This window comes from Equus caballus, chromosome 5 (assembly GCF_041296265.1).
Source record: "Equus caballus isolate H_3958 breed thoroughbred chromosome 5, TB-T2T, whole genome shotgun sequence".
Classification (NCBI taxonomy): domain Eukaryota; kingdom Metazoa; phylum Chordata; class Mammalia; order Perissodactyla; family Equidae; genus Equus; species Equus caballus.
Genome location: NC_091688.1, coordinates 77366229 through 77392111, shown reverse-complemented (window position 1 = coordinate 77392111; position 25883 = coordinate 77366229). Strand labels below are relative to the sequence as shown.

At 36.4% G+C, this 25883-nt stretch overlaps 1 protein-coding gene across 4 annotated transcripts in view; it reads right to left on the bottom strand.

The window, feature by feature from the left end:
• Nucleotides 1-25883, bottom strand: part of DIPK1A (divergent protein kinase domain 1A) — a 102701-nt gene that overhangs the window by 67874 nt on the left and 8944 nt on the right. The window contains exon 2 of one of the 4 annotated variants that reach the window (XM_070268724.1): nt 18454-18545. The exons of the other annotated variants lie outside the window; for them this stretch is intronic. Within the exon in view, the coding sequence (XP_070124825.1) occupies nt 18454-18545 (92 nt within the window). The remainder of the gene's footprint in view (nt 1-18453; nt 18546-25883) is intronic. 4 annotated transcript variants of the gene reach the window in all.

Here is a 25883-nt window from a genome sequence, read left to right as displayed (position 1 = left end):
CGGTAGAAAATGTATTTCTTACTACAAATTGTGGTTGAAAAAGTTTGAATGTCATTGCTCTAGAGAATCTACTAGAGATGAAAAGATATAGCCATTAGACTTTTAAAATAACTGTCTGCCATATTCACCAGAAGTCTTCAGAGTTATATATCCCAAATGCAAATCTGATGTTCTTCTGCTTAAAACCCTTCAAGATCATTCTGAAAGCAATGGAAAGTAAAATGGAGTGATGTAAGAATAAATGCAGCAGGACCATTTAGAAGACCACTGTAATGAACTAGGCTTTGGGAGTAAAAAGGAAACAGCTCTAAGACCTAGAAAATGAACACGAAGGGAGCATAGATGAGGATATATTGAGAAAGGAATAGTAGTGATATTCACCAATCTAGGAAATGTGGGAAGTGGACCAGTTTCAAAGTAAAAGAAGGTAACTTTGGTTTTAGATATGATAAATCTGGGCTAGTGATAGGATTTCCCACTGGTGAAGTACAAGAGGCAGTTGAATTTACAGGCTTGGAGCCTAGCAAATAAGTAGCTGAGCTACCTGAAATTATGAGCATGAATCAAGTCACCCAAGTTGAGTAAACAGAATAAGAAAAATAAAAGGCAGGGCCATTCCCAGTGGCTTCGTGGTTAAGTTTGGCGCGCTCTGCTTCGGAGGCCCAGGTTTGGCTCCTGGGTGCAGACCTACACCACTCATCTCTCAGTGGCCATGCTGTGACAGCGGCTCACATATAAAATAGAGGAAGATTGGCAACAGATGTTAGCTCAAAGTGAATTTCCCTCAGCAAAGAAGAAAAAGAAAAAGAAAAGGTAAATAATGAGACCCTAAGGACCATGAGCATTTAAGTAGTGAACAGAAAGAGGCACCCACACACAAAAAACTAAGAAATACTCAGAAAGGTATGAAGAGAACCAAGACAGTAGCATCACATGAAGTAAGGGAGACAAAACAAGATAACAGATTTAAACTCAAACAGATCAGTAATAACATGAAATATAAATGAACAAAATGCTCCTGCTAAAAACAAAGATTATCAGCCTGTTAAAAGACCAAGATTTTTCAGACTAGATAAAAACAAAACAAAACAAAACCCAATGGCGTGCTATTCATAAGACTCACATCTAATTTAAGAATATAAAAAGACTGAATGCACAGCTAATCTTCGACAAAGGAGCCGAGGGCCTACAATGGAGAAAAGAAAGTCTCTTCAACAAATGGTGCTGGGAAAACTGGACAGCCACATACAAAAGAATGAAAATTGACCATTCTTTTTCACCATTCACAAAAATAAACTCAAAATGGATCAAAGACCTAAAGATTAGGCCTGAAACAATAAGTCTTCTAGAAGAGAATATAGGCAGTACGATCTTTGACATCAGTTTCGAAAGAATCTTTTTGGACACCATAACTCCTCAGACGAGGGAAATAACAGAAACAATAAACAAATGGGACTTCATCAGACTAAAGAGCTTCTTCAAGGCAAGGGAAAACAGGATTGAAACAAAAAAACAACCCACTAATTGGGAAAAAATATTTACAGTTATTTATCCAACAAAGGGTTAATCTCCATAATATATAAAGAACTCACACAGCTCAACAACAAAAAATCAAACAAACTGATCAAAAAATGGGCAGGGGACATGAACAGACATTTCTCCAAAGATATATGGATGGCCAATAGACACATGAAAAGCTCATCATCACTAATCATCAGGGAAATGCAAATCAAAACTACACTAAGATATCACCTTACACCTGTTAGAATGGCAAAAATATCCAAAACAAAAAGTGACAAATGTTGGAGAGGTTGTGGAGAAAAAGGAACCCTCATACACTGTTGGTGGGAATGCAAACTGGTGAGGCCAATGGAAAACAGCACAGAGATTTCTCAAAAAATTAAAAATAGAAAAACCTTGTGATCCAGCCATCCCACTACTGGGTATCTATCCAAAGAACTTCAAATCAGCAATTCCAAAAGTACCATGCACCCCTATGTTCATCGCAGCATTATTTACAATAGCCAAGACATGGAAGCAATCTAAGTGCCCATCAACTGATGATTGGATAAAGAAGATAAGGTATATATATACAATGGAATACTACTCAGCCATAAAAAAGGATAAAATCATCCCATTCACAACAACATGGATGGATCTTGAGGGTATTATGTTAAGTGAAATAAGCCAGATAGAGAAAGACGAACTCTGTATGACTCCATTCACAGGTGGAAGTTAACATTTAGACAAAGAGAACTGATTGGTGGTTACCAGGGGAAAGGGGGGGTGGAGGGAGGGCACAAAGGGTGAAGGGGGGCACCTACAACATGACTAACAATAATGTACAACTGAAATTTCACAAGGTTGTAAACTATCATAATCTTAATAAAAAAAGAATATAAAAAGGCTGAAAGTCAAAGAATGGAAAAAGTTATACTAAGTAAATACATACTGAAAGTTGGTGTAGCTATGGCTGATAATATAGCTATATGAGTACCAGCCAAAACAGACTTCAAGGGACACCTCCTAATGATAAAATATGAAATCCTCATGAAGATACAGCATTTTTGGATTAAAAGGCTCCTAATTATACAACCTCAAGATACATACAGCAAAAATGACAGAACTACAAGGAGAAATAGACAGATTCACATTAATTGAGGGGAATTTTAACACCTCTCTCAGTTATTGATAGAACAAGTAAACAAAAAAAAAAAATCAGTAGGATTGAAACAACATGATAACATGATTAGGAAACTTGACCTAATAAAGAACACTTCACCCAACACTGCTAAATACATGTTATTTTCAAGCATACATGAACATTTTTCTTTAGCACTGAGGTATAAAAGTCTTGACAAAATTTGAAGGATCCTGATCATTCAAATAGATAAGCAACTAAAGCATAAAAGGAAAGTCTATAGCCTGAAAGGCACAGTTCAGAAAAGAAGTTTGAAAATTACAGAGCCAAAAGATCTGAAGACACCTCACCAAGAAGATATACAAATGGCAAATAAGCTTATGAATAGATGCTCCATATCATACGCCATTAGGGAACTGCAAATTAGAACAAGATACCACTATGCACTTAATAGAATGGCTAAAATTCAAAATGCTGACAATACCAAATACTGGTGAGGATGTGGAACAACAGGAACTCTTACAATGCTGGTGGGAATGCAAAGCGGTACAGCCACTTTGGAAGACAGTTTGGCAGTTTCTTATAAAATGAAACATATTATTACTATACAACCCAGCAATCATGCTCCTTGATATTCACCCAAATTAACTGAAAACATATGTCTATACAAACACCTGCACATGGACGTTTACAGCAGCTTTATTCATAAGTGCCAAAACCTGGAAGCAACCAAGATGTCTTTCAGTAGGTGATGGATAAATAAACTGTGGTACATCCAGACAATGGGATATTATTCAGTATAAAAAGAAATGAGCTATCAAGCCATGAAGTCATGGAGCAACCTTAAACGCATATCATTAAGTGAAAGAAGCCAATTTGAAAGGGCTACATACTGTATGATTTCAACTATATGACATTCTGAAAGAAGGCAAAACTATGGAGACAGTAAAAAGAATAGTGGTTGCCCAGTGTTAGGATGGCGGGAGGGATGAATCAGTGAAGCAAAGAGGAGTTTTAGGGCAGTGAAACTATTTTAAATGATACTATAATGGTGGATAGATTTCACTATGCATTTGTCCAAATCCACAGAATACACAATACCAAGAATGAACTCTAATGTAAACTATGGACTTTCGGTGATAATGACGTGTCAGTGTAGGTTCACCAACTGTCCCACTCTGATGGGGGATCTTGATAGTGGTGGAGCCTGTATGTGTATGGTGTATATGGGAACTCTATACTTTCAGATCAATTTTGCTGTGAATCTAAAACTGCTCTAAAAATAAAGTCTACTTTTAAAGAATTAAAGAGCTAAACACACATCTCAAGAAGTTAGAAAAAGAATAGCAAAACAAACTAAAAAACAAAACCAGAAAAAAAACCCGAAGGAAGTAGAAGGAAAGGGAGCAAAAATACAGAAACTAATAAAATAGAAAATAACCTAAAGTAAGGAAGATCAACAAAATGAAAACTTTGTTCCTTAAAAAGAAAGTTCGAAGAAGAAATAGAAAATGTGAACAGTTTCTATACCTAGAAACTGAGGACGGAAAAAGTGTCAAGAAAGTAAGCACGGTCAACAGTAACCAATGCCATAAAAAAGCAAAGTACAATTAGGATGGAAAACTGCCTGATGAATCTGGCAATAAGGAGATCACTGAAAACATTAGCAAGAACAGCTTAAGTGGAATGGCATGAAGTAGAACAAGTTTCTCAATGGAAAAAAATCCCAGACATGTTGACATTAACACTGACATTATACATCTGCAAGAAGCTAGATTTTATTTATTTTTACCTTTGCACAGTGTCTCTCACATAGATGCTCAAAACAATATTTGTTAAATTAATTCAGTTCGATGGAAAAGAAAGGACCATATATAGAGGGCTTTAAATGTTTGCCAGTATTGAGAACTGAATTAAGAAGTTTTAAGATTTCTAAACAGAAGATAGCCTGGTAAAATTGATGTGTAAAGATTAATCTAGATTTTAGCTTAATAGTTTGAAAGGAAATACTGAGGGCAGGGGGACTAGTTGGAATGTTCTTGCAGCAATCTAAACCCAGCCTGGATTAGGATGGACCAACTGCAATAAAGATGAACGGCAAAATCTGAGAGACATTATGGAAGTAAAATTACTAGGATTTGTTAATAAATCAACATGGAAGTTAGGAGAAAAGGATGTTAAAGATATCTGAAAGATTGAAAAAATTAAGAAAATGAGGACTGAAGATCAGTGGTGACATATAATGACATTTTAACTAAATGCAACTTCATCTGGATTTATTCCAATAACTTAAGGAATTCAGATTATTTAATTTTCAGCATCTAAATTTGGGTCACAAAATAAACTTTCTCAAACAAACGAATTTTAAATCCAGTCATTAATTGGGATCTTTACAAATGGATAAAAAACAGTGAAAAAAATATTCAAATTCAAATACTTTTTATTTCCAGAAGGCAAGATAACAGGATACTTTTGAAATATTTTTCATAAAATAAAGGTTTTTTTAAAAAAAATAATTTAAAGCTAGGAAACTAGTTCAAAATAAAAAAAAACTAGCATGAGAAAGTCTAACATGACAAATCTGGCAAGATATTTAATACTATATATATATATATTAGAAGTTTTCAATATACGTAAACACATAACTCACATAGTTCAAATTCATTTCCAGAGTCAGTAATATACTGTGGAAGGTTTCTCACCTTCTTCTTTTCATTTAATTTTGGCTCACCTCCACCCTCCAAACATCTTGAAACATAAGACAGAATGGAAACAAATGAACATGAGCTATCTCTGAGAGCATTTAGAATGAAATAGCTCAGCATTCCTTTTCTTTTTCACTAAACCATGCACTGCACCACAAAATTAAACAGACATCTCTAGGGATACAGATTTGCCAAGAGTGTTTCTGGCAAAAATAAAATCTGGCCCTTCTCCAGACTTCTATATATGGACAACAGTGGCTGTTCTACAGATGGAGATTGATTGCTGGCTGGCTGGTCTGTGGTTACTTAGAGGTATCAAGGTAAAGAATATTAGGCACAGATCATTTTCATGTTCAAAGACTTCTGATGCCTAACTTCTCACATTCTGCAATAATGAGAGTTATTTATTGAAGAGACAGTTATAATTCTAGCTTTTCTTTTCTTACTTTACACACAAGCAAATGGAAGCCCAGAGAACGTAGGCCATTTGCCCAGAATCACAGTTAGTAAGAACACAAAAGGCGGGCTGAGACTCCCAGTTCAACAATCTTTCAACCTCTTTATTGAGCAGTACTACCTTTCTAAATAATATTAAAAAGAACATGTTGCTTGTATCTTAAACTCTTTTTATCTAAGTCATTTCAAAAACTTGAAACTCATAGGCTCTTTTTCAATGAGTATTTTGCTGGAAATGGCAAGGTACTTTTATTTTGTGACCCTGTACATAATAGTTTTTAAAAGGACTGTGTATTTTAAGTTCTAGAGTGATCAATGTAAAATGAAGTTAGAATTAGATCAAAAACTATTAAAACACAACTAAGAAATTCTCTATCTTTAAACTTGGGAACATTCTTCAAAAATTATAGCCCAATATATTTAAAGGTGGGAGGGCAGTGGAATCAGGATCACAAGACCAGGAACTAAATCTCAGCTCGGCTACCGACTAAGCTGTGTGACTTGAGCCTGTTTCCTCCTTTTCTATAAAACAAGCAGATTGAATCAAGATCACTAAAATTAATTCCATCATTTAAAATACAATTCCAGATAACTCAAGGATAAGATCTTTATCTTATCCTTATGATTTTATAACCTATTCAAATAACAGAGCAAAGAAATAACACATTGTTCCACACTTGATAAACTAAACAAGTTAAAACACAGGAAATATCATCTCTACTATAAAAAAAAAGATGTAGATTTGGCTCTGCATAGAGTCAGAAAGAACACCATTGTCAAAAAACTATTGTACACAGCTGAAGTTACTGTGATTTAGATCAAATCTTTCTGCATTCATTTGACTAAGTAGAAAATGAATATACAAATTTAACTAGGTAGAAAAGAATTTAGAATCTTTTTGCATTCATTTAACTAAATAGAAAATGAAAAGTCTGAAAACCCAAGTCTAGTTTTTATGAAGGGAGAACAGAGAAGGAAAACATAAAAGAAACTCAGAATAGCTATTTTAGTCCAGTCCTGCCAGAACCACCATAGCAAGTACCATGTGCCTCTATCACATATTAAGAACTCTTATCTACTGCTTTATTGAATGCTGTTATATATGGCCCTGGATGATTTAACTTTTGAGCCTTTTAATGAATAGGTCACTTAGATCTTTTTTTCTTTTTAATCTACCATTAGTAGTGACAACTTTTACCTTCACTTTTCTATCACTTGAGACAACTGTTAGTTCATACAGACTACAGATGTTTCATTACATGCAATTCACTGTTAGCTCCTCGAGGGGAAACCAAAAAGTATAAACACAGTCCCGGTACCCACCACTGCCAGGAGCTTACAATTGAGTGGGATCATGCAAATTTGATGACTTGGAGTTATACTTTTAAAATTAAATTCTTACCAGTTTTTATGTCCAGTTTAACTGCATTTAGGTCCTAGGCCTGTTTGCTAAGAGACATCAAACACAAAGTTCATTTTAAGGTGCTAGAAAAGGGATAAAGGAATCATAAAGAGCTAATCCAATTGACGGTCCTAAGAAGACAATAGGAAAATGTGAGATTATCAAGCTCTGTGAGCTTGAAAGCCCTCCAAGCTCCAGCTCATTAGTCAGACCTAAAATATTTTGTTTTGATTAAACATTGAAGCTTTATATCCCTTTGAGAGAATAAATCATATTTTGGGGCTGCCTGTATCTCCAGTTCAATTTGCCTAGAGCAGTCTTGTAAAGATGGTTGGACCAGAGCAATAAGACTACTGGATTCTCAGTTTTAACAAATTGTTTATAAAGCTAATTAACTGATCTGAATTTCAGGTTTTTTCCTCTGTTAAACTGAGACAATAATATCTGTCTTGAAAACCTTGCAATGCTAGTTACCATAAGGATCAAAATGAAACAGTGTAAATGCGAGTACTTTGTAAGCTGTTCTATAAATGTAAGGTAATATTATTATTGATCTTAATTTTTTAAAACCTTTCATATAAAGTCCCAAACTAGATACTGTCAGATCTACATCTTTCTCCCATCACTTCAACTTCCTCATAGCACATCAACTGGTGACTAACTGATCATGAATAATTTGCAAGTGTTACTTCACAGTTACTGCATGCTATAATTCTCCCTAACTCTAGCAGACATGACTTTCAGCTTATGGGGATCTCAACAGAAATCCCCATGCTTTGTTCTGGAGACCAAATGGCAGATCAGGAAAGAAAAAGAGGTCTCAGAACGCTCTTTCAGTCTCCATTTGAGCAAGGATTGGAACTCATTCTAGCAGTGCCAATGACTCAACTGTCACCCAAGAATACATGCTGCTTTTCAAAAAAATCTCAAAGGTCATCTGAATATCCAAGTAGGAGAAAAAAAAAGTATCTTAACCTCTAATTACACTATAGTCAAAAATCAGTTCAGAGAAAAACCTAAAATATCTTTGTGATCTTAGAGTATTTAAATCCTCTTAAAAAGGACATAAAAACTCTGACCATAAAAAATTAACAAAATTGATTATATTAAGAATTTCTATTCAAGAAAAACATTAAAACAAAACGACAACCCACAAAAGTACAAGGAGACATAACGATAATACATCTGAAAAATGACTTACATAGAAATTACATAGAGAATTCCTATGAATCAATAAGAAAAATATAGACCACTCAATAGAAACATGAACAAAAGACCTGCACTTGTGTGACTTCACAAAAGAGGCTATCCAAATGGCAAATAAACCTAAAAAGATGCCCAATTTCATTACTCAGGGAAATGCAAATTAAAACCACAATGTGATATCATTCTACACACATCAGAACATCTAAAATGAAGATGTACAATACCAAGTGCTGGAACGGAAACAGAGCAATTGGAACTCTCACATATATTACTGGGAGTATAAACTGGTACAATCGTCTGGAAAACTGATGGGAATTATTTATAAAAACTGAAAGTAGTGGGGCTGGCCCTGTGGCCGAGTGGTTAAGTTCACGCACTCTGCTTTGGTGGCCCAGGGTTTCGCAGGTTCGGATCCTGGGCATGGACATGGCACCGCTCATCAGACCACGCTGAGGCAGCGTCCCACATAGCACAACCAGAAGGACCTACAGCTAGAATATACGACTATGTAAGGGGGGGTGGGGGGTGCTATGGGGAGAAGAAGAAAAAAAGATTGGCAACACAGGTTAGTTCAGGTGCCAATCTTTAAAAACAAACAAACAAACTGAAAGTAGGCATATCTATGACCCAGCAATTCCTGTTCAACAGAAATGCTTACATATATTTACCAAAAGACAGGTACTAGAATGTCACAGCTTCAATATTTATAATAGCTAAAAAGTGAAACCCATTAACAGTAGAATGGATAAATAAGTTGGGGTATACTCACATAACAGAATATTATACAGCAATGAGAATATGTATAACTACATGTGACAATATGGATGAATCTCACAAATATAATTCTAAGAAAAAGAAGCCAAACCCAAAAGATATGAGTCCATTTATACAAAACATAAAAATAGACAAAACTAATCTATTCTATTAGAATCAGGATGATGGTGATAGGAAGAAAATGTGAAGGGGGCTTCTAAAGAATTGGTAAGGTTCTATTTCTTGGTCATATATATACTTTTCCATATGTATGTTATACTTCAATAAAAACTTAAGAAGCAGTACTTTTTCTTGCTACTTCATATTAAGGTTCTGGCCTTTCACATAAAAAATCAGCCCCCTTTGGATAAACGTCAAAGTACGCTATAAAAGCTAGTAACAAAAGTGATTTCAAACTAATTGCAGAGTAACTTTTACCAAGCTCACAACTTCACAGAATTAGAGATCTAGCAACAATCTAGTAGAACAGTCGGATTTTTAAAATTAAAAAGGCATTAGAAAATAATTATTTTCCTCCCCCTCCTATCACTGTTTTTATTAAGAGCTATACACAGAGCAAAGTGTACCGCATACATTATTTCATCTAATCCTCATAACTCCATGAAATAACAACTTTATTATCTTCATGAATTTACAGTGAAGGAGATTTATGTTGAGTAGGTTGTTTAAAGGCACACAGCACATACATGGTAGAGCCAGGATCTGAAACCTGGTGTGTCTGACTCCCAAGCTGATGCTCTTAACCACTATTTTAAACGGCCTTATTGTCATACTGGGGGCTGTACAGCATGGGGTGATGATAATCTTCTTTGGCTTTTGCCTAAACACTTTAGAAGGCTATATATAAACAGAACATTTCCTCCCCCTTTTTTATAAAGAGCCACAGAGGGACCAGACTGTTTAAGGAGCGAAAGCTGGGCATTAACATGTAAAGATAGAAAGCCCATGCCACCAGTAGGCCTACAATAAAAATGTTTGACAGCTTTTAACAGCTGGCTAAAAGGGAAAGCGGGTAGAGGTCTCAGCAGACTGGTCTCAAATGAAGCAATTTAGAGTGTTTGCATTTAGGCCGTAACGGAAGAAGCAGGATAGACTAAGCAATTTTGTCAAAAATGAAGATCAGTGAGAAGATTCTTGATGGTGTATAGGTGTCTGCATTTCCTTAATTCTCGCTCTAAAGAATGTTATTATTTTCTAAAGTTATGCTGACAAGTATTGCTTATGTAATATGGATGCCAGTAAAACTTTAACAAAGTTTAGGTTAGTAGAAAAAATATGACTGACTGGGACAATTGATCTTTACTGATCTTTAACCAGATATTTCTCTATTCAGAAAAGTGTCACTTGGCAGATACTTTCCCAAGTTGCAGGTATGGTATCTCAGAGGAAATAAGCACTCTCACTCATTCTACTTTGGAAAGTCCTAAACTTAAAAAGGAACTGTCAGATCTCTGTATGACTCCACTCATATGTGGAAGTTAAACATGTAGACAAAGAGAACAGATTAGCGGCTACCAGGGGAAAGGGGGGGTGGGGGTGGGCACAAAGGGTGAAGTGGTACACCTATAACACAACTGACAATAATGTACAACTGAAATTTCACAAGGTTGTAAACTATCATAATCTCAATAAAAAGTTAAAAAAAAAGTTAACTGTCAGTTTGTGTCAAAGGTCCATTTTAGAGTTAAAAATTAAACCTTGACCTGAGGATGATTCCATCATCCTTCACTTATAAGGAACTTCAAAGTTTTATTTTTGAACCATTCAAAATGAAGGTCATTTAAAGCAGACGCTATTCTTTATAAGAGAGAAAACATACTTACCAATATTATAAAACTATATACTTAATAAGTACGTTACAGTTTTTCATACCAGGTCATAATCTTAAATCATGATATAAGTGATCATGATACTCCCCATGATATAAGTGGGGATACTCCCCACTTCCATCTCTCCCAACATCTACGGGGAAAGCAGCCTCCTGGTGGTCCCATACTCCTCACAACTTCCCTATGCAGGCAGCCCAATGTTTGAATCTAAGCTACATTCACCCGCTTAGATGAAGGGCATCCCGTCTAGACATATATTTACTACTTGCCTCTTGAAAGTCTTTATAGATACAGGAGGAAAATTCCCAAGTGGCTCTCTTTAGTATATACAGCCAGTATCCCATTTACATCTCCATTGTCTTAGTCTATCTAGGCCCTTTGCTTAAGTAAAAATGTAAACTGTTTTCTTATTCAAAGTTCTACAAAAACATTAGAAGAATCATTTTCACATTAGGTAACATAAATATGCCCCTATTTACTTATTGAAGTGAAAAAATTCTGTGTAGCTTTGTAGTTTGTTAAAGCATTTGTCTATCATTGTACACAATAATGAAATTTTCTATATTCAATATGACAAAATTTAAAAATAACTGGTACATGAATTTTTAGCAATCCTTATGTAATGGATATGTTAACAGCTCTCAATAAGAAAAAGTACATTGATTCCTCCAAGATAATCATAAACATAATATCAAGATAAATAGACAATTGATTTGAAGGGAGAAATTGGCCATTTCACTAATCTGACTTCAAAAAGTTCTTAAAATAGGCAAAAGTCCAACATAGGAAGCCATGTGTTTTTTAAAAGTCATTCAAAAATATAATTTTTGTATATCATAGCACTGTATGACAGAGCTACAGCATTCTTCTTTCAATACTGAAAATATTATTAGAGGTAAGAAAAAACTAAATTGCTATTAGAGAGGTAAGAAAACACTGTCCTATCAATCATCATCATTATCTCACCAGTAAATGAAATAATAAGGCTAAGAAAGAAAAAGGACCCTGATATAAGTTAAATCACATGCTTGAAATCTCACGCAAAAGCATATTACTCATCTTAAAATTACGTAACATTAGAATTCTTTCCACTTTTCGTTAAATTCAAAATTACTTCAATAAAAATACTTGCTACATGACGCTTATAACCCAATACTATAAATAGTTAATTTCTATCACCTTTGGGGAGGGAAATCTACAAAACATAATGACTTTTACATTTACTTGGCAGATCTAGCTATGGGCCATTTTTATATTAATCTAATTTAATGAGATCTATTTTAGGTGAATTAATCCTCAGAGATACAAATTTCTTAATAAAGCAGTCATTAGCATTTTTAAATATTAACCAAAACATTCATAAATCATGCTAAGCAATGCATTAGCAAGACCAAAATTCCTCATTTTCTGCTTCTATTTGTAGCTTTCAAAGCTTAAATCTCTGCTTCCCCACTTTGCCATATTCCCCCTTTTAGCCCATGGTACCCCTTTCCTTCACATTCCACTCCTCTATCAACTAGAAAATGATCAGACATAATTCACATATATCAAATGACAAATTCATTTACATTTGCCAGTTAATGGTGAATTAGAAGGCTAAATCCCCTACTTAAGACTGGGATGTCATCAAGCAAATGGAGAGATTTTCTTTGATGGGGGGCTAGAATTAGGAAATCTAAAATCACAAATTATCTCAAGGTAAACTTGACATAGTCCTTCCAGGGGGATGGCTGGGGGTGGAAGTGAAGATCCCTTGTTACTCCGCCCTCCCTAACCGAGCCTGCTAAAAACACAACCCTCTTGTGCCTCTCTTTCTTTTTTTCTCTTGCCTGTTTAGAACACAGCAACCAAACACATCTATATTGATTCAAAAAACAGGCATTAAAAGACAATAACATTATCTAAAAACAGTACAACACAGCTTCTTCCTTTTCTTACCCTTTCTAGAACTATACTTTGTATTTTTATTTATTTAGTGGCTTTTTGGTACTACAGTCCTACCCTTAACCAACAGCTCCCAAGTTCTTTTTTCTTTTAACTACCTCTTATAATTAAGATTCTGATTTTTTTTTTAAGTATACTTTTGGAATGTAGCCCCTTAATCAATGGGGGCATTAAGTTATTAAAATCTAGCTTTTTTGTTTGTGGACGACTAAGAGAATTTTGAAAACTAATATCCCCTTGCACATTTTTAAATTTACATCTAAAATTTTTCACGATAAGTTTCAATAGTTGCAAAGGAGTAATTTCTAACATAATGTAAATACTGGTATTTTAAAATAAAGCTGTTATATCAAATGGAATACATTTATTGGATGTATCATGGATATATTTAAATGTATCAAATGGAATTTGGGCTCTTTAGCAATTTGACAGCCACCATCATCTGTTTCAAAAAACAGGAACAACTGGTTCAGAACGGTCAGAAATTTTAGATCTCTCATTTTTCTTCTTGAACTTATTTTCCTTTCTATTTTCACCGCAAATTATTTTTTTTAACTTTTAATTTGAAATATTTATAGATTCACAGGAAGGTACTAAGAAACGTACAGGGAGGTCCCATACACTCTTTACTCAGCATTCCCCAATGTTAACATCTTGCATAACTAACAACAGCACAACATCAAAACCAGGAAGTTGACATTTGTACAATCCAGAGCTTATTCATATTTTACCAGTATCTGTGCACTCATTTTGTGTCTGTGTGTACGTGTATAGCTCTATGCAATTTTACCACATGTGTAACTTCACGTAACCACCACCACAATCAAGATACTTTACTGTACCATCATCACAAGTCTCCTTTATACTACCCGTTGATAGCTACAGCTTTCCTTTCCCTGTCCCTTCCCTACCCCCTGGGCTCCACTAATCTGTTTTCCATCCATGTAATTATGTTATTTTGCAAATGTTCTATAGATGGAATCATGCAGTATGCATCCTTCTGAGATTGGCTTTTACTGATCATAAGTTCCTTGAGGTTCATCCAAATTGTTGCATGCATCAAGAAATCATTCTTTGCTGGTGCTGAATAATATTCCATGGTTTGGATGTAACATATTTTGTTTAACCATTCATCCACTGAAGGGCATCTGGGTTCTGGGTTCCCACAGTCAGTTCTGGTTTTTACAAATAAAGCGGCTAAGGACACTTGTGTACAAGTTTGTGTGAACAAAAGCTATTCGTCATCGTGGGCTGCCATAAAGAAATACCAGAGACTGAGTGGCTTAGACAGAAATTTATTTCTCACAGTCTGGAGGCTGAAGTCTGAGATCAGGGTGCCAGCATGGTCAGGTTCCAGTGAGAGCTTTCTTCCTGGCTTGCAGATGATTGCCTTCTCATTGTGTCCTCACATGGCAGAGAGAGAGCAAGCTCTCTGGTGTGTCTTCTTGTAAGAGCACTAACCCCAGCATGAGAGCACTGCCTTATGACCTCATCTAACCCTAAGGATCTCCCAAAGGCCTCATCTCCCATTATCACACCCTGGGGGTTAGGGCTTCAACATATGAATTTAGGGACACGATTCAGTCCATAGCAATAAGTTTTCATTTCTCTGGGATAAATGCCCTGGAATTTAATTGCTGGGTCATATGGTAGTTGCATGTTTAGTCTTTAGAGAAATTACCAAACTGTTTTCCAGAGTGGCTGTATTATTTATTCCCACCATCAATGTAGAGAATGATCTAGTTTCTCTACCAGCATTTGCTGTTGCCACTATTTTTTATGTTAGCCATTCCAATGATATCTCAATGTGGTTTTAATATGCATTTCCCTAATGGTTAATGAGGTTGAACATCTTTTCATGTGTTTACTTGACATATATATATCCTCTTTGGTGAAATGTCTGTGCATGTCTTTTTCCCATTTTCTAATTGGATTGTTCATTTTTTACAGTTGAATTTTGAGAGTTCTTTATATATTCTAGATACTAGGCCTTTGTTAGATATACGGCTTGCAAATATTTTCTCCCAGTCTGTAGCTTGTCTTTTCATCCTCTTAACAAGGTCTTTTGCAGAGCAAAAGATTTTAATTTTGACGAGATCAAATTTATCAATTTTCCTTTTATGTCATGCTTTTGGTGTCAAGTCTAAGAACTTTTTGCCCAGTCTTAGGCCCCAAAGATTTTCTCCTTCTTTTTTCTAGAAGTGTTATAGTTTTATGTTCACAATCTATTGAGTTAATTTCTTTTATTAAGACATAATTAACATACATTATATTAGTTTCAGGTGTACAACATAATGATTCGATATTTGTATACGTTGTGAAATGATCACAATAAGTCTAGTTAACATCTGTCGCCATTCATAGTTACAGAATTTTTTTTCTTCTGATGAGCTCTTTTGACATCTGCTGTCTTAGCAACTTTCAAACATGTAATGCAGTATTACTAACTATAGTCCCTATGCTGTACATTACATTCCCATGACTTATTTATTTTATAACTGGAAGTTCGCACCTTTTGACTCCCCTCACCCATTCTGCCCACTCCCTAGCCCCCACCTCTGGCAACCATCAATCTGTCCCATTTTGAGTTAATTTTTGTGTAAGATTTAGATCAAAGTTCTCTTTTTTTGCCAATGGATATCCAATTGCTTTAGCACCACTTATTAAAAAGGCTATCTCTCCTTTGAGAGTTTGAACTGTTTTTAGATCCTTTGTCAAAAATTAATTAGGCATATTTACGTGGCTCTATTTCTGGCTTCCCTATTATATTCCATTGATCCCTGTGTCCATCCCTCTGCCAGGACCACACTACCTTGATTAATGAAGCAATACAGTAAGCCTTAACCCCAGGAAAGGTGATTCCTTCCACAAAAATCATTTTTAATGCTAACACATTTTATGTCTGAAAGTCTTTTATTGGCCAGTCTATTATATCTTTCCTCAACAAAAATATGTCTATAAATTGAAAATAAATTTCAAAAGACTCCAAATTTTTTCTGGTTTGAGTTTCTTTACAATTATTATTGCTACCCAATCAATTAAAATATAAACACACTGTTTTTATTTTATAAGTTTTTATTTTAAAATTCTTAAACATAAGAAAGCAATTTTATTAAAGAGATGAGTGATTTAGTTCATGTTTCCATGTGGTGACTATTATTTATGTCATTAGAATGAAATAGGGCTCAGCATCAATTTTATCTCTATTTTTTGTTTTTATAACTTTAAGTGGTGAGAAATATTTTCATGTAAAAAAGAAGATGAGAGTGAAAGTCTTGTTGGAGCAATTATTTCTCAATTCTTTGAAATCTTTTGAGTTATGAGACAAAAGTAACAGTTATCTACCATCAAAAATATACTTAATGATCTATTAGTTAATTAGAAAACAATTTAATTAGGTTTTCTTTCAGTTTTGTGAGAGGCAAAAATTGGAAACTATACAACTGCAAAAGGAACTGCTATCCAGTGTTTCCCTGGGATAGTGTTACTTAGTCATTCACTGTCTTAGCACAGACATCAGTATTCTCAATAGCCTTTTGTTTGGTGCCCTGGTGGTTTTCACATCCAGAGACCTTTGTAAGATCTGAGATGGACGGGCAGTATGCCTTACTTTTGTAATAGTAGGAGGAGGGCAAGTGTGAAAGAGGAGGTGGGAAAGCAGACCCTGGACCTCCATTACAGGTACATTCTCAGGCAGAACAACATTAGGGACAAGTACATGGGGAATTTAAGGATCTACAAATCGGTTCCCTGAAACTATCCATGCCCCAGACTCCTTGAAAAGTACACCCAATTTAAAGATAAAAGCAAATGTGCATCTTGCAGCCCACAGTATCAACACCAGCGCAGGGACTACTGTACGGAAGTGAGCAGTAAATGCTTTTTGGTGAGGAAAAGTGCAACAGCAAAATGACAAGCACCAAAATAGCAACACAATATATCAAAGGAAGAACTCCACTTGAAAGCTCGCAATCAGACTGAAGCAAACTAAGTTGTTGCTTAAAGCATAATAATTAAGGCTTTTAAATTCACCAAACCATTCTGCTATGCGGACTGAAAAGGCTTGTTTATCCCTTCTCTGTCCTAGGGGAATAAGTTATCTCTCATGAGCCTTTCTGTTTCACCAAACTGCTATTTAAAAGCTGATGAAATGTTTAAGCAATTCATTACATTAATATAAAAATCTTTACAGGACAGAAGAATGATTGAAACCAAAGGGTGGGCAGCACTGAGTAATGTGGAAAGACTGTGCTCTCTGAAGGTGATGCCAAATTCCCAGTTTTTGCCTGGCTGGCTTCTACCTGTTAGTCAGATCTCAGGTAACCATCCCCTCCACAGCAACGCTCTCCAACCAGCTGGCCAATGTAGATGCTCTGACACTCATTACCACATCGCCTATTTTAATTATTTGCATGGTGCACATAGCACCTGATGTTTTCGTTCCTTGGTTATTTTTAAAATTCACTTATTACCTATCTATCAGTGCCCCTCCTAAAAACAACACACAAATTCTATATAAGCAGAGATCTATGACAGTCACTGCTACAAACCCAGTGCTTACCTGATAGACAGAAGAATAATATCCTTGTTGACTATAACCTATGGAAATCAGGCATAAAATTGATGCTAATTTTAAGACTTGAATCTTTAATTGAATAGTTTTTTCTTTTTTTACTAAAATAAACTGTTGCTATCATACAAGATTTTTTGAAAAAAATTATGCCATTATATCTTTAACCCTCTGAAGTTATTTACTCTAATTCTCTTGCCTTATTTTATTGAAACAATTTATTAATTATGCAATTCTTAAACAGATGCTACAGCCACAAAGATAAACACAGTAGGCATTCAAAAGATAGTTTAAATTCACATCAAGATTTTTAGTTCAAGACGGTAGATGGAAGACACATGTTTCCTACTTACCGCTTGCAAAACCACACTCAAATAAGGGAGGCAAAAGAAGCAATAAACCTCTAATAGCAAAGGAAAAGGGAAGTAGGGGTTCACCAGTGGATGAAAGATCCAACAAATTTCTAGAATTCAAAAAGGAGATGGAATTGTGTTGACGGATGAGACAGGCAGACAAAGCCACAGCCCAGAAGACTACACAATGCAACCTAAAAGGAGCTGGAAGCCAAAGTGCTTGTCAGAATGCTAGAAGGAATCTAGAGAGCCACTCTGCCCTGGACACCTGACGGCTCTGGGCTCTAGGCCAGCAGGCTCAAGGGAGGGCAGGAGCAAAAAGTGGGGCTGAAGACAGTGGGGATAATTGAAGGTCTGTACCTGGAACTGTGCTTGTTGGCACCCCCATCTGCTTTCCCCACCCCCACAGAGATCGCAGGCAGCTTGGCATTAGCTCTTAGTCTAAAAACGCAGATAGCTGAAGGAACAAACGACCTGTGGAAAGCCAAGGTTTCTAGTGGGAGTACAGTCTGCCCAGAGCAAAGCACTCCTCTGACACAAGGGCCCCCAGAGCCTGCGCACAGGCTCACTCACCATAGAGCAAGCAGGCCAGCCAATGCATCCTGCCCCACACAGAGGCTCAGCCATCCACTCAGGTGAGAGGCCAAGAGGGAAAAGAGACCAACCTGTAAAACAGCAGAGGAAATCCACACCAGTCCCTAAGTCTTTCTTTCTAAAATATAAATTGACAACCAAGGATTACCAGGCACATAGAGAAATCCAGCAGCATGAAAAAGAAGAGCTAAGAAAAACATATAGAAAAAGGAATCCTAAGGAGACAAATATAATTAAGAGACATAAGAAAACATTAAAAAAAATTACTATAATCAAAAGATTCAAGTGGGTATTGCAGCCATATAAAATAGGAATAGGAGGGGCCAGCCCTGTGGCCAAGTGGTTAAATTCGTGCGCTCTGCTTCGGCGGCCCAGGGTTTCGCCGGTTCGGATCCTGGGTGTGGACATGGCACCCCTCATCAGGCCACAATGAGGCGGCGTCCCACATGCCACAACTAGAAGGATCCACAACTAAAATATATACAACTATGTACTGGGGGGATTTGAGGGAGAAAAAGCAGAAAAAAAGAAAAGAAAAGAAAAAAAAAAGAGAAGACTGGCAACAGTTGTTAGCTCAGGTGCCAATCTTTAAAAAACATAAATAAATAAAATAAAATAGGAATAGGAAACCACAAAAAAGGAACAAAGAACTTGGAAGAACTTTTTTAAATTACATTTAAAATTCTTAGAATTCAAAGAGTGATTAGAAAAAGAAAATCAACAGATGATCTGGAAAACAAAATTGAGAAACTCAGAATAAGCACATATGGATAAAAAGATGGAAATAATAGAGAAACTATGAGACATAAAAAGCCAAGCCAAGAGGTAGGACATTTGACTAATAAGAACAACAGAAAGAGGGAACAGAAAAAAGAGAGGGGAGGAGCTGTTAAATAAGTAATAGAATTCCCCTAAGTTCCCCAGAGCTAAAGACCCAAGTCTTAAGAACAAAAAGGCTCAGTGAGTATACAATACAACTAAGTGATAAAAGACCCACTTCTATACATTTCCTCACGGAATTCCAAAACAAGTGTAAAAAGGACATCTTGAACAGGAAAAATGGGTCCCTCACAAAGGACTGATAATCAAACTGGCTTCTTGTCAGCAACAGAGGATGTAAGAAGACAATGGAATCACATCTTCATATTTTCTAAAGAAAATTATTTTCAGCCCAGAATTCTACACCCAAGCTAACCACAAACAAGTACTAAGGTACAATAAATATAGTTTTAGACATGACTCAGAAAGTTTACTTCCCACATATCCTTTCTAAAGAACTTATTTCAGGATATACTCCAGTAAAATGATGGCAGAAGTCATGACAGTAGAAGACACAGGATCCTGAAAACAGTCATTACAACCCAGGAGAAGAGTGGAGGAAATCCTTGGAGGACATCTGCGCAGTGGCCTAGAAAAGCATTTGGTCACGAAGGGGGATTCCACAGACTAGGAAGTATAATTGAGAGTATGGAAAAAGTGAGGCCATGATAAAGGCATATTATGCCTCCCAAAAAAAGGCAATTGGAAACTCCCTGAAAATTTCTTTTTAAAAAAAGACAAATAGCACAAAAAATCTATGTTTCGAATATGAAGCAAGCTTACAAGTACCCTGATTATAAGGAATTGATGGAGTATGAGAAAAGAGGATCTAGTTGTTATTGATCTGAGAAACTTGAGAGCCCAAGGGTCATGATCCTGGCCCTGAAGAGAAGAAAAAGTAATCTTAGCACACAAATTGGCTCTGCACTAAATATTTATAGAATCAAATCTTACTGGGTGCAAAAATAGAGATGCTCTTCATCTTAGGCCAGAACTAACTTCAATATGTTTAGTCTCAAGACATAAATTTCAGGGCCCTAAGAAAAAGACTGGACAAAAGTATTCCACTGTCCTTTTATTTTCTATAAACATGGCACCAAATGATAGCCAGTTCCTACCTACAAAGCTCTGCATAAAGGTAAGAGCTGTTTTCATTATTCAAGTGGTCCAGCACTCTAGAACTAGTTTGGTCCACTGGGATTTAGCGGGGGGCAGATGACAGAAGAAATGAGCATAACCAGGTAACCATTCCAAAAAAAAGATGTACTGACTATTCAGGGGAGAACCTGAGGCCTATGATGATCCCAAATCATAACTCTGTTACATCATTACAGATCTCAAAGACTAGGCTTTAAATCATTTTTCTTTGATTTGAATATTAAAAAGCAAGCAAGCATGATTTCTAAGCAAAAAGTAACTTTTTATAGGGGATATGCAAACATCACATGTTTTCTTCCCTACTGGCAGAAATATGGTTTGGCATCTGGGAAGGGACAAACCCTTACAGTAATTTGCTTAATAACAAGAGGCATTTGTCCTGGTCTGTTAATTCTACCTGCCTTCCCGACAAGGAGAAAATAACTTCATGCTGCAGTCAACAGATCTCAGGTTCTTAAGGGAGATTTTCCTTTATGGAAGAAGTAACAAGGCATAATAATATAACACTATTTACAGTTCTCATCTTTTAGATTCAACTTATATGGAGACTTGGTTGTGGTAATAGGACAAAATATAAAAGTTATCTACTTTGACAATGTAGAAGTGTCGCTGACAGAAAGTCAAAAAATAGGTGGAAAAAAGGAACACATGTTCTATTGCCCCTTCTTAAAAAGGGAGCAGTCAATAGACTGTCAAAAGTGGATGAAATGGAAAAGAGTTGTCAAGTTACTAAATTAAGCAACAGAAGTAAAATTAATAATACAACTATCAAAGATTGGAAAAGAATGAGATGATTGTAGTGTAAGAAGGCTAAATACTCATTTTTAAAAGTGGAAAGTCAATAGATATTATCTAAAGTTGATAAATCAAGAAATAGAGGTAAAAGTCTATTATTTAGAGCACTGGCCCCAAATCTTTTTGATCATACAACCCTCTCAGGAAAATATTTCAGAGCACAAATCCCTAACATTTGTACATTTACTTATTTATATTCTATATAAACTTATGACTATACTAATCTATTATATGTATATGGTAACTTACACAAAAATACAAAATAAAGGTATACAAGAATAATTTTGAATCTATTTTTTCAGGGGGGAAGTGCTTATTATAATAATAAACCAAAAACAGAAAATCACCAGCTATTCTGACAAAAATAAATATTTTAAGATATAAAAAAGTATATGAGAATAAATAAAACTTCAAATAATTGATTCCAGTTCCTAAATTCAGCATCTTAGGCACCTTCCAGGATGTGTACAGTTCTCTTTAGACATAGAACTCTACAAGTTAGAAGTGTAGGCACTAGGAAAGCAAAAAAAATAAGTGGTTCAAAGAAGCTACCTTTTGGGAGTTGACCTGAGGGTAAGAAGAAGCGGAAGGGGAGACTTATCGTTTGCATCATAAGCCCCTCTATACTATTTTACTTCTTGTATACATATTTTCTTTCATATAAAGAAATAGTTAATCTAACTACATCTCTACAAGCAAGTGGTTATGCTGATTCATTCCTTCAACAAACACTGAGTTCTACTCTGAGCTAGGCACAGAGGATAGAGAGAGGAAACTGACATTTCTGCTGTCAAGGAGATCAGTCTGGGGCAGAAGAAGGATATGAAAACCACTGATGACAATTCAATATCATAAATGCTGTGAGAGAAGAGTGTGCCGGATATCACGCACACAGTCTGGGCCATAGATGAGGTACACTAAGACCATGTGGGGTGTTAGGGAGGGATTGCTGAAACGTCACTCCCTTTTTGAGTTGTAACCTAAAGGAAAACTAGAAAACTGAGAATATACCAGGTGAAGAGGGATGCAGGGAAATGGGGGAAGGACATTCTAGGGCAAATAGGAAAAAGCAGGGTAGACAGATTGACACATGATAGACAGCATGGTGCGTCTGGAAAACTGGAAGTTTCTCAGGATTGCTAGAGCAAATAGTGCATGAGGTGGTAATGGCAGGAATGAAATGGCAAGATAGGAAGGGATGAGAAACAAGGGCCATGCTCAGAACTCTGCATAGTCTCATGAAGGCAATGGGAAGCCACTCAAGAATTACACTGGCAGGGAGGGAGACTTCATCAGATTTGCCCTTTGGGGAAGATTACTCTGGAAACAACGTGGAGGATGGATGTAAAGGGGGTAAATGAGGCAGGAAGCCATTGTGGAGGCTATTACAGTGGGCCTAATGAAACAAAAACCGAGACTCATGGTCTCAGCAGGAGACAAATGGCCAAAAGGTACATGAAAAGGTGCTCACCATCACTAATTATCAGGGAAATACAAATCAAAACCACAATGAGATATCACCTTACACTTGTTAGAATGGCTGTTATCAAAAACACAAGAGACAACTACTGTTGACTTGAATGTGGAGAAAAGGGAACACTTGTGTACTGTTGGTGAATATAAACTGGTGCAGCCACTATGGAAAACAGTATGGAGGTTCCATAAAAAAACTAAAAATAGAACTAGCATATTATCCAGCATTCCTACTTCTGGGTATATATCCAGAGGAAACGAAAATAGGATATCAAAGAGATATACACACTCCCTTATTCATTGAAGCATTATTTACAAAAGCCAAGAGATGGAAACAATCTAAGTGTCCCAAGCGTATATCAATGGAGGAATGGATAAAGAATATGTGGTACACACACACACACACACACACTGGAATATTATTCATCCGTGAGAGAGAAGGAAATTCTGCCATTTGTGACAAAATGGACAGACCTTGAGGGCATTATGGTAAGTGAAATAAGCCAGACAGAAAGACAAATACTGAATGGTATCACTTATATGCAGAATCTAAAAATTAAAAGAAAAAGTCCCCAACTCATAGAAACAGAGAGTAGAAAAATGGTTGCCAGAGGCTGAGGGGCGGGAGAAATAGGGAGAGGTTGGGAAAGGGCAAAATCTGTCAGCTATAAGATGAATAAGGTGTGAGGATCTAAAGTTAAACATGATGACTAGAGTTGATAACATTGTATGAAAAAAAAAGAGAGATGATGCAATCAAAAGCTATTTAGGAGATGCACTGGAAGACTTACTGAGGGATGAAACACAAGGGTAAGGAAAGAGGGAGCGTCTAGAAGGACCTGGGTATATTTCTGTCTTGAGTAACTGAAGGGTATCACTAACTGAAACAGGGAAAAAAGCAAGTTTAGGGGGTAGGTTAGGTTTGGACATGTTGAATATGAAGTGCTATCTAGAGGTAGATATAAAATAAGCAACTGGAAATGCAGATCTGAAGTTCTCGGGGAGAGGTTTGGGCTGGTGATACAGAGTTGAGACCCATTACTATTTGGGTTGTAGTGGATGACCCAAGAAGACTGTACAAAATGAGAAATAGAAGACTGGAGTCCCAGGGAAAGCAGGGGGCAAAGGAAGATGAGACTAAAAGGAAAATGTGGAAGTATCAGCACAAGAATGAAGGAAGGTCAGAGAAGCAAGGAGGTGTAAGTAAGCAAAGAAGACGAGCTGAAATGACACAGCGTGGGATCTTGCTTGAATAGAGAAAGTAGTGAAGGCAGAGGGGGTGGACAGATTAGAAGAAATGGGAGTGGTGAGGGCCTCAGTTACAATGACAATGATGAAGATATGATGGTGGTGGCGGTAAGAGTAAAGAGTAAGAGAATGTGAAAGAGAGAGGAGTATGCGCTTTGTGTGAGCTATTGGAGCTCACTGTCTTAGAGTGGTTACAGAGTATTTTTGAATACAGGTAAAAATGTGTGTACTATACTGCATCATTTTGCACACCCTGAGTATATGCTCAGGATAAAGGACAAAACCAGGATAAGAAACAGGCTTTTTATTGGGGACAAATTTAGTTCTACCAGATCAGGTGTGATCGAAAATATTGTAAGCTGGCACACCAAAACAAAACCAAGCATTGTCTTCTTTAAGGGGTAAAGAAGAGCAATTTTAATTAATTATGGTAATAAACAGAAAGAAATAGTTTACATTTTAAAGAACCTCTTCTTACACTTCATACAGTGATATTTTCCCACTCTTACTTTAGTTTGTATAAAGGGCAGAAAAGATTTAAGAATAGCATCTATTGTAAAAACAAATATTTCCACATGCGATTGTTCAGCAGCTATCTGAATTTTCCTTCCCGTAATAAATATCCAAGATTCTTTTCATAGTAATTCCTGGAGTGATAAATACAATAATAACCCTTTCATAAAATCTCTTCTATGGCAACTTCTTTAAATCTAATAGAAATGGGAAAGAAACAAAATATTTTAGGGAATGACTAACTTTTTTAACTGTCAGAATTCAGTTGTATTCTTTCTGTGGTAGACAGAATTCTAAAGATATTTCCCAAGATTCCCACCCCCTGGTTATTTAATCAAACACTAATCTAGTACTGCTGTGAAGGGACTTTGCATTTGGAACTAAGGTTACTAATCAGCTGACTTTAAAATAGAGACATCCTGAACTATCTGGGCAGACCCAATGCAATCATATGAGCCCTTAAAAGCAGAAGAGAAAGGCAGAAGAGTCCGAGAGAGAAGGCAGAGGAAGGTAGAGAAAACAAGAGGCAGAAGAGATTTGAAGCACATGAAGGACCTCACCCACTGCTGCTGGCTCTGAAGAGGGGAAAGGGAGCCACGAACTAAGGAATGCAGGCAGCCTCAGAAGCTGAGAACAACTCCTAGCCAACAGCCGGCAAGGAAATTGAGACCTCAGTCCCACAACTGCATGGATTTGAATTCTGACAACAACCTGAGAGAGCTTGGAAGCCGATTCCTTCCCAGAGCTGCAGAAAGAAACTTAACCCTAGTGACACCTTAATTTTCAACCTTGTGAAACCTGGAGCAGAGAACCAGCTGGGCCACACTGTGCCCAGACTTTCAACCTATAAAACTGTGAGATAAGGGTACACATAAATGGGTGTTGTTTTAAGCTGCCAAATTGTGGTAATTTGTTTTAGGACCACTAGAAAACTAACACTTTTTAAAAATGTGCTTCAAATGTGTTCTATCGAATCTCATTTTCTCGACCCTTAAGGTAACTTTGGACAGAGTTCATACATTTGCAGACATACTCAATTATTATTATGAAATCCAGTCTAATTTATTTTCCCCAAAACTTTTACTTTGAAAGTGTTTAAATCTACAGAAAACTTAAAAAAACAGTACAAAGAATACCCTGGTACCTTATACCTATATTCATCATTTGTTGACATTGTCCTACATTTGCTTGCTTTCTTACTCTCTTTAAATGTACATAAATCTCTCTCCCTCTCCCTCTTTCTCCTTCTCTGTATCAGTGCTTCTTAACTGGGAACAATTTTGCCTCCCAGAGGCAAATTTGTCCTCCCAGAGGACATCTGGCAGTGTCTGGAGATATTTTTGATAGTCACTACTGGAGGGTGCCACTGGCATTTAGTGGGTAGAGGCCAGGGATGCTGCTAA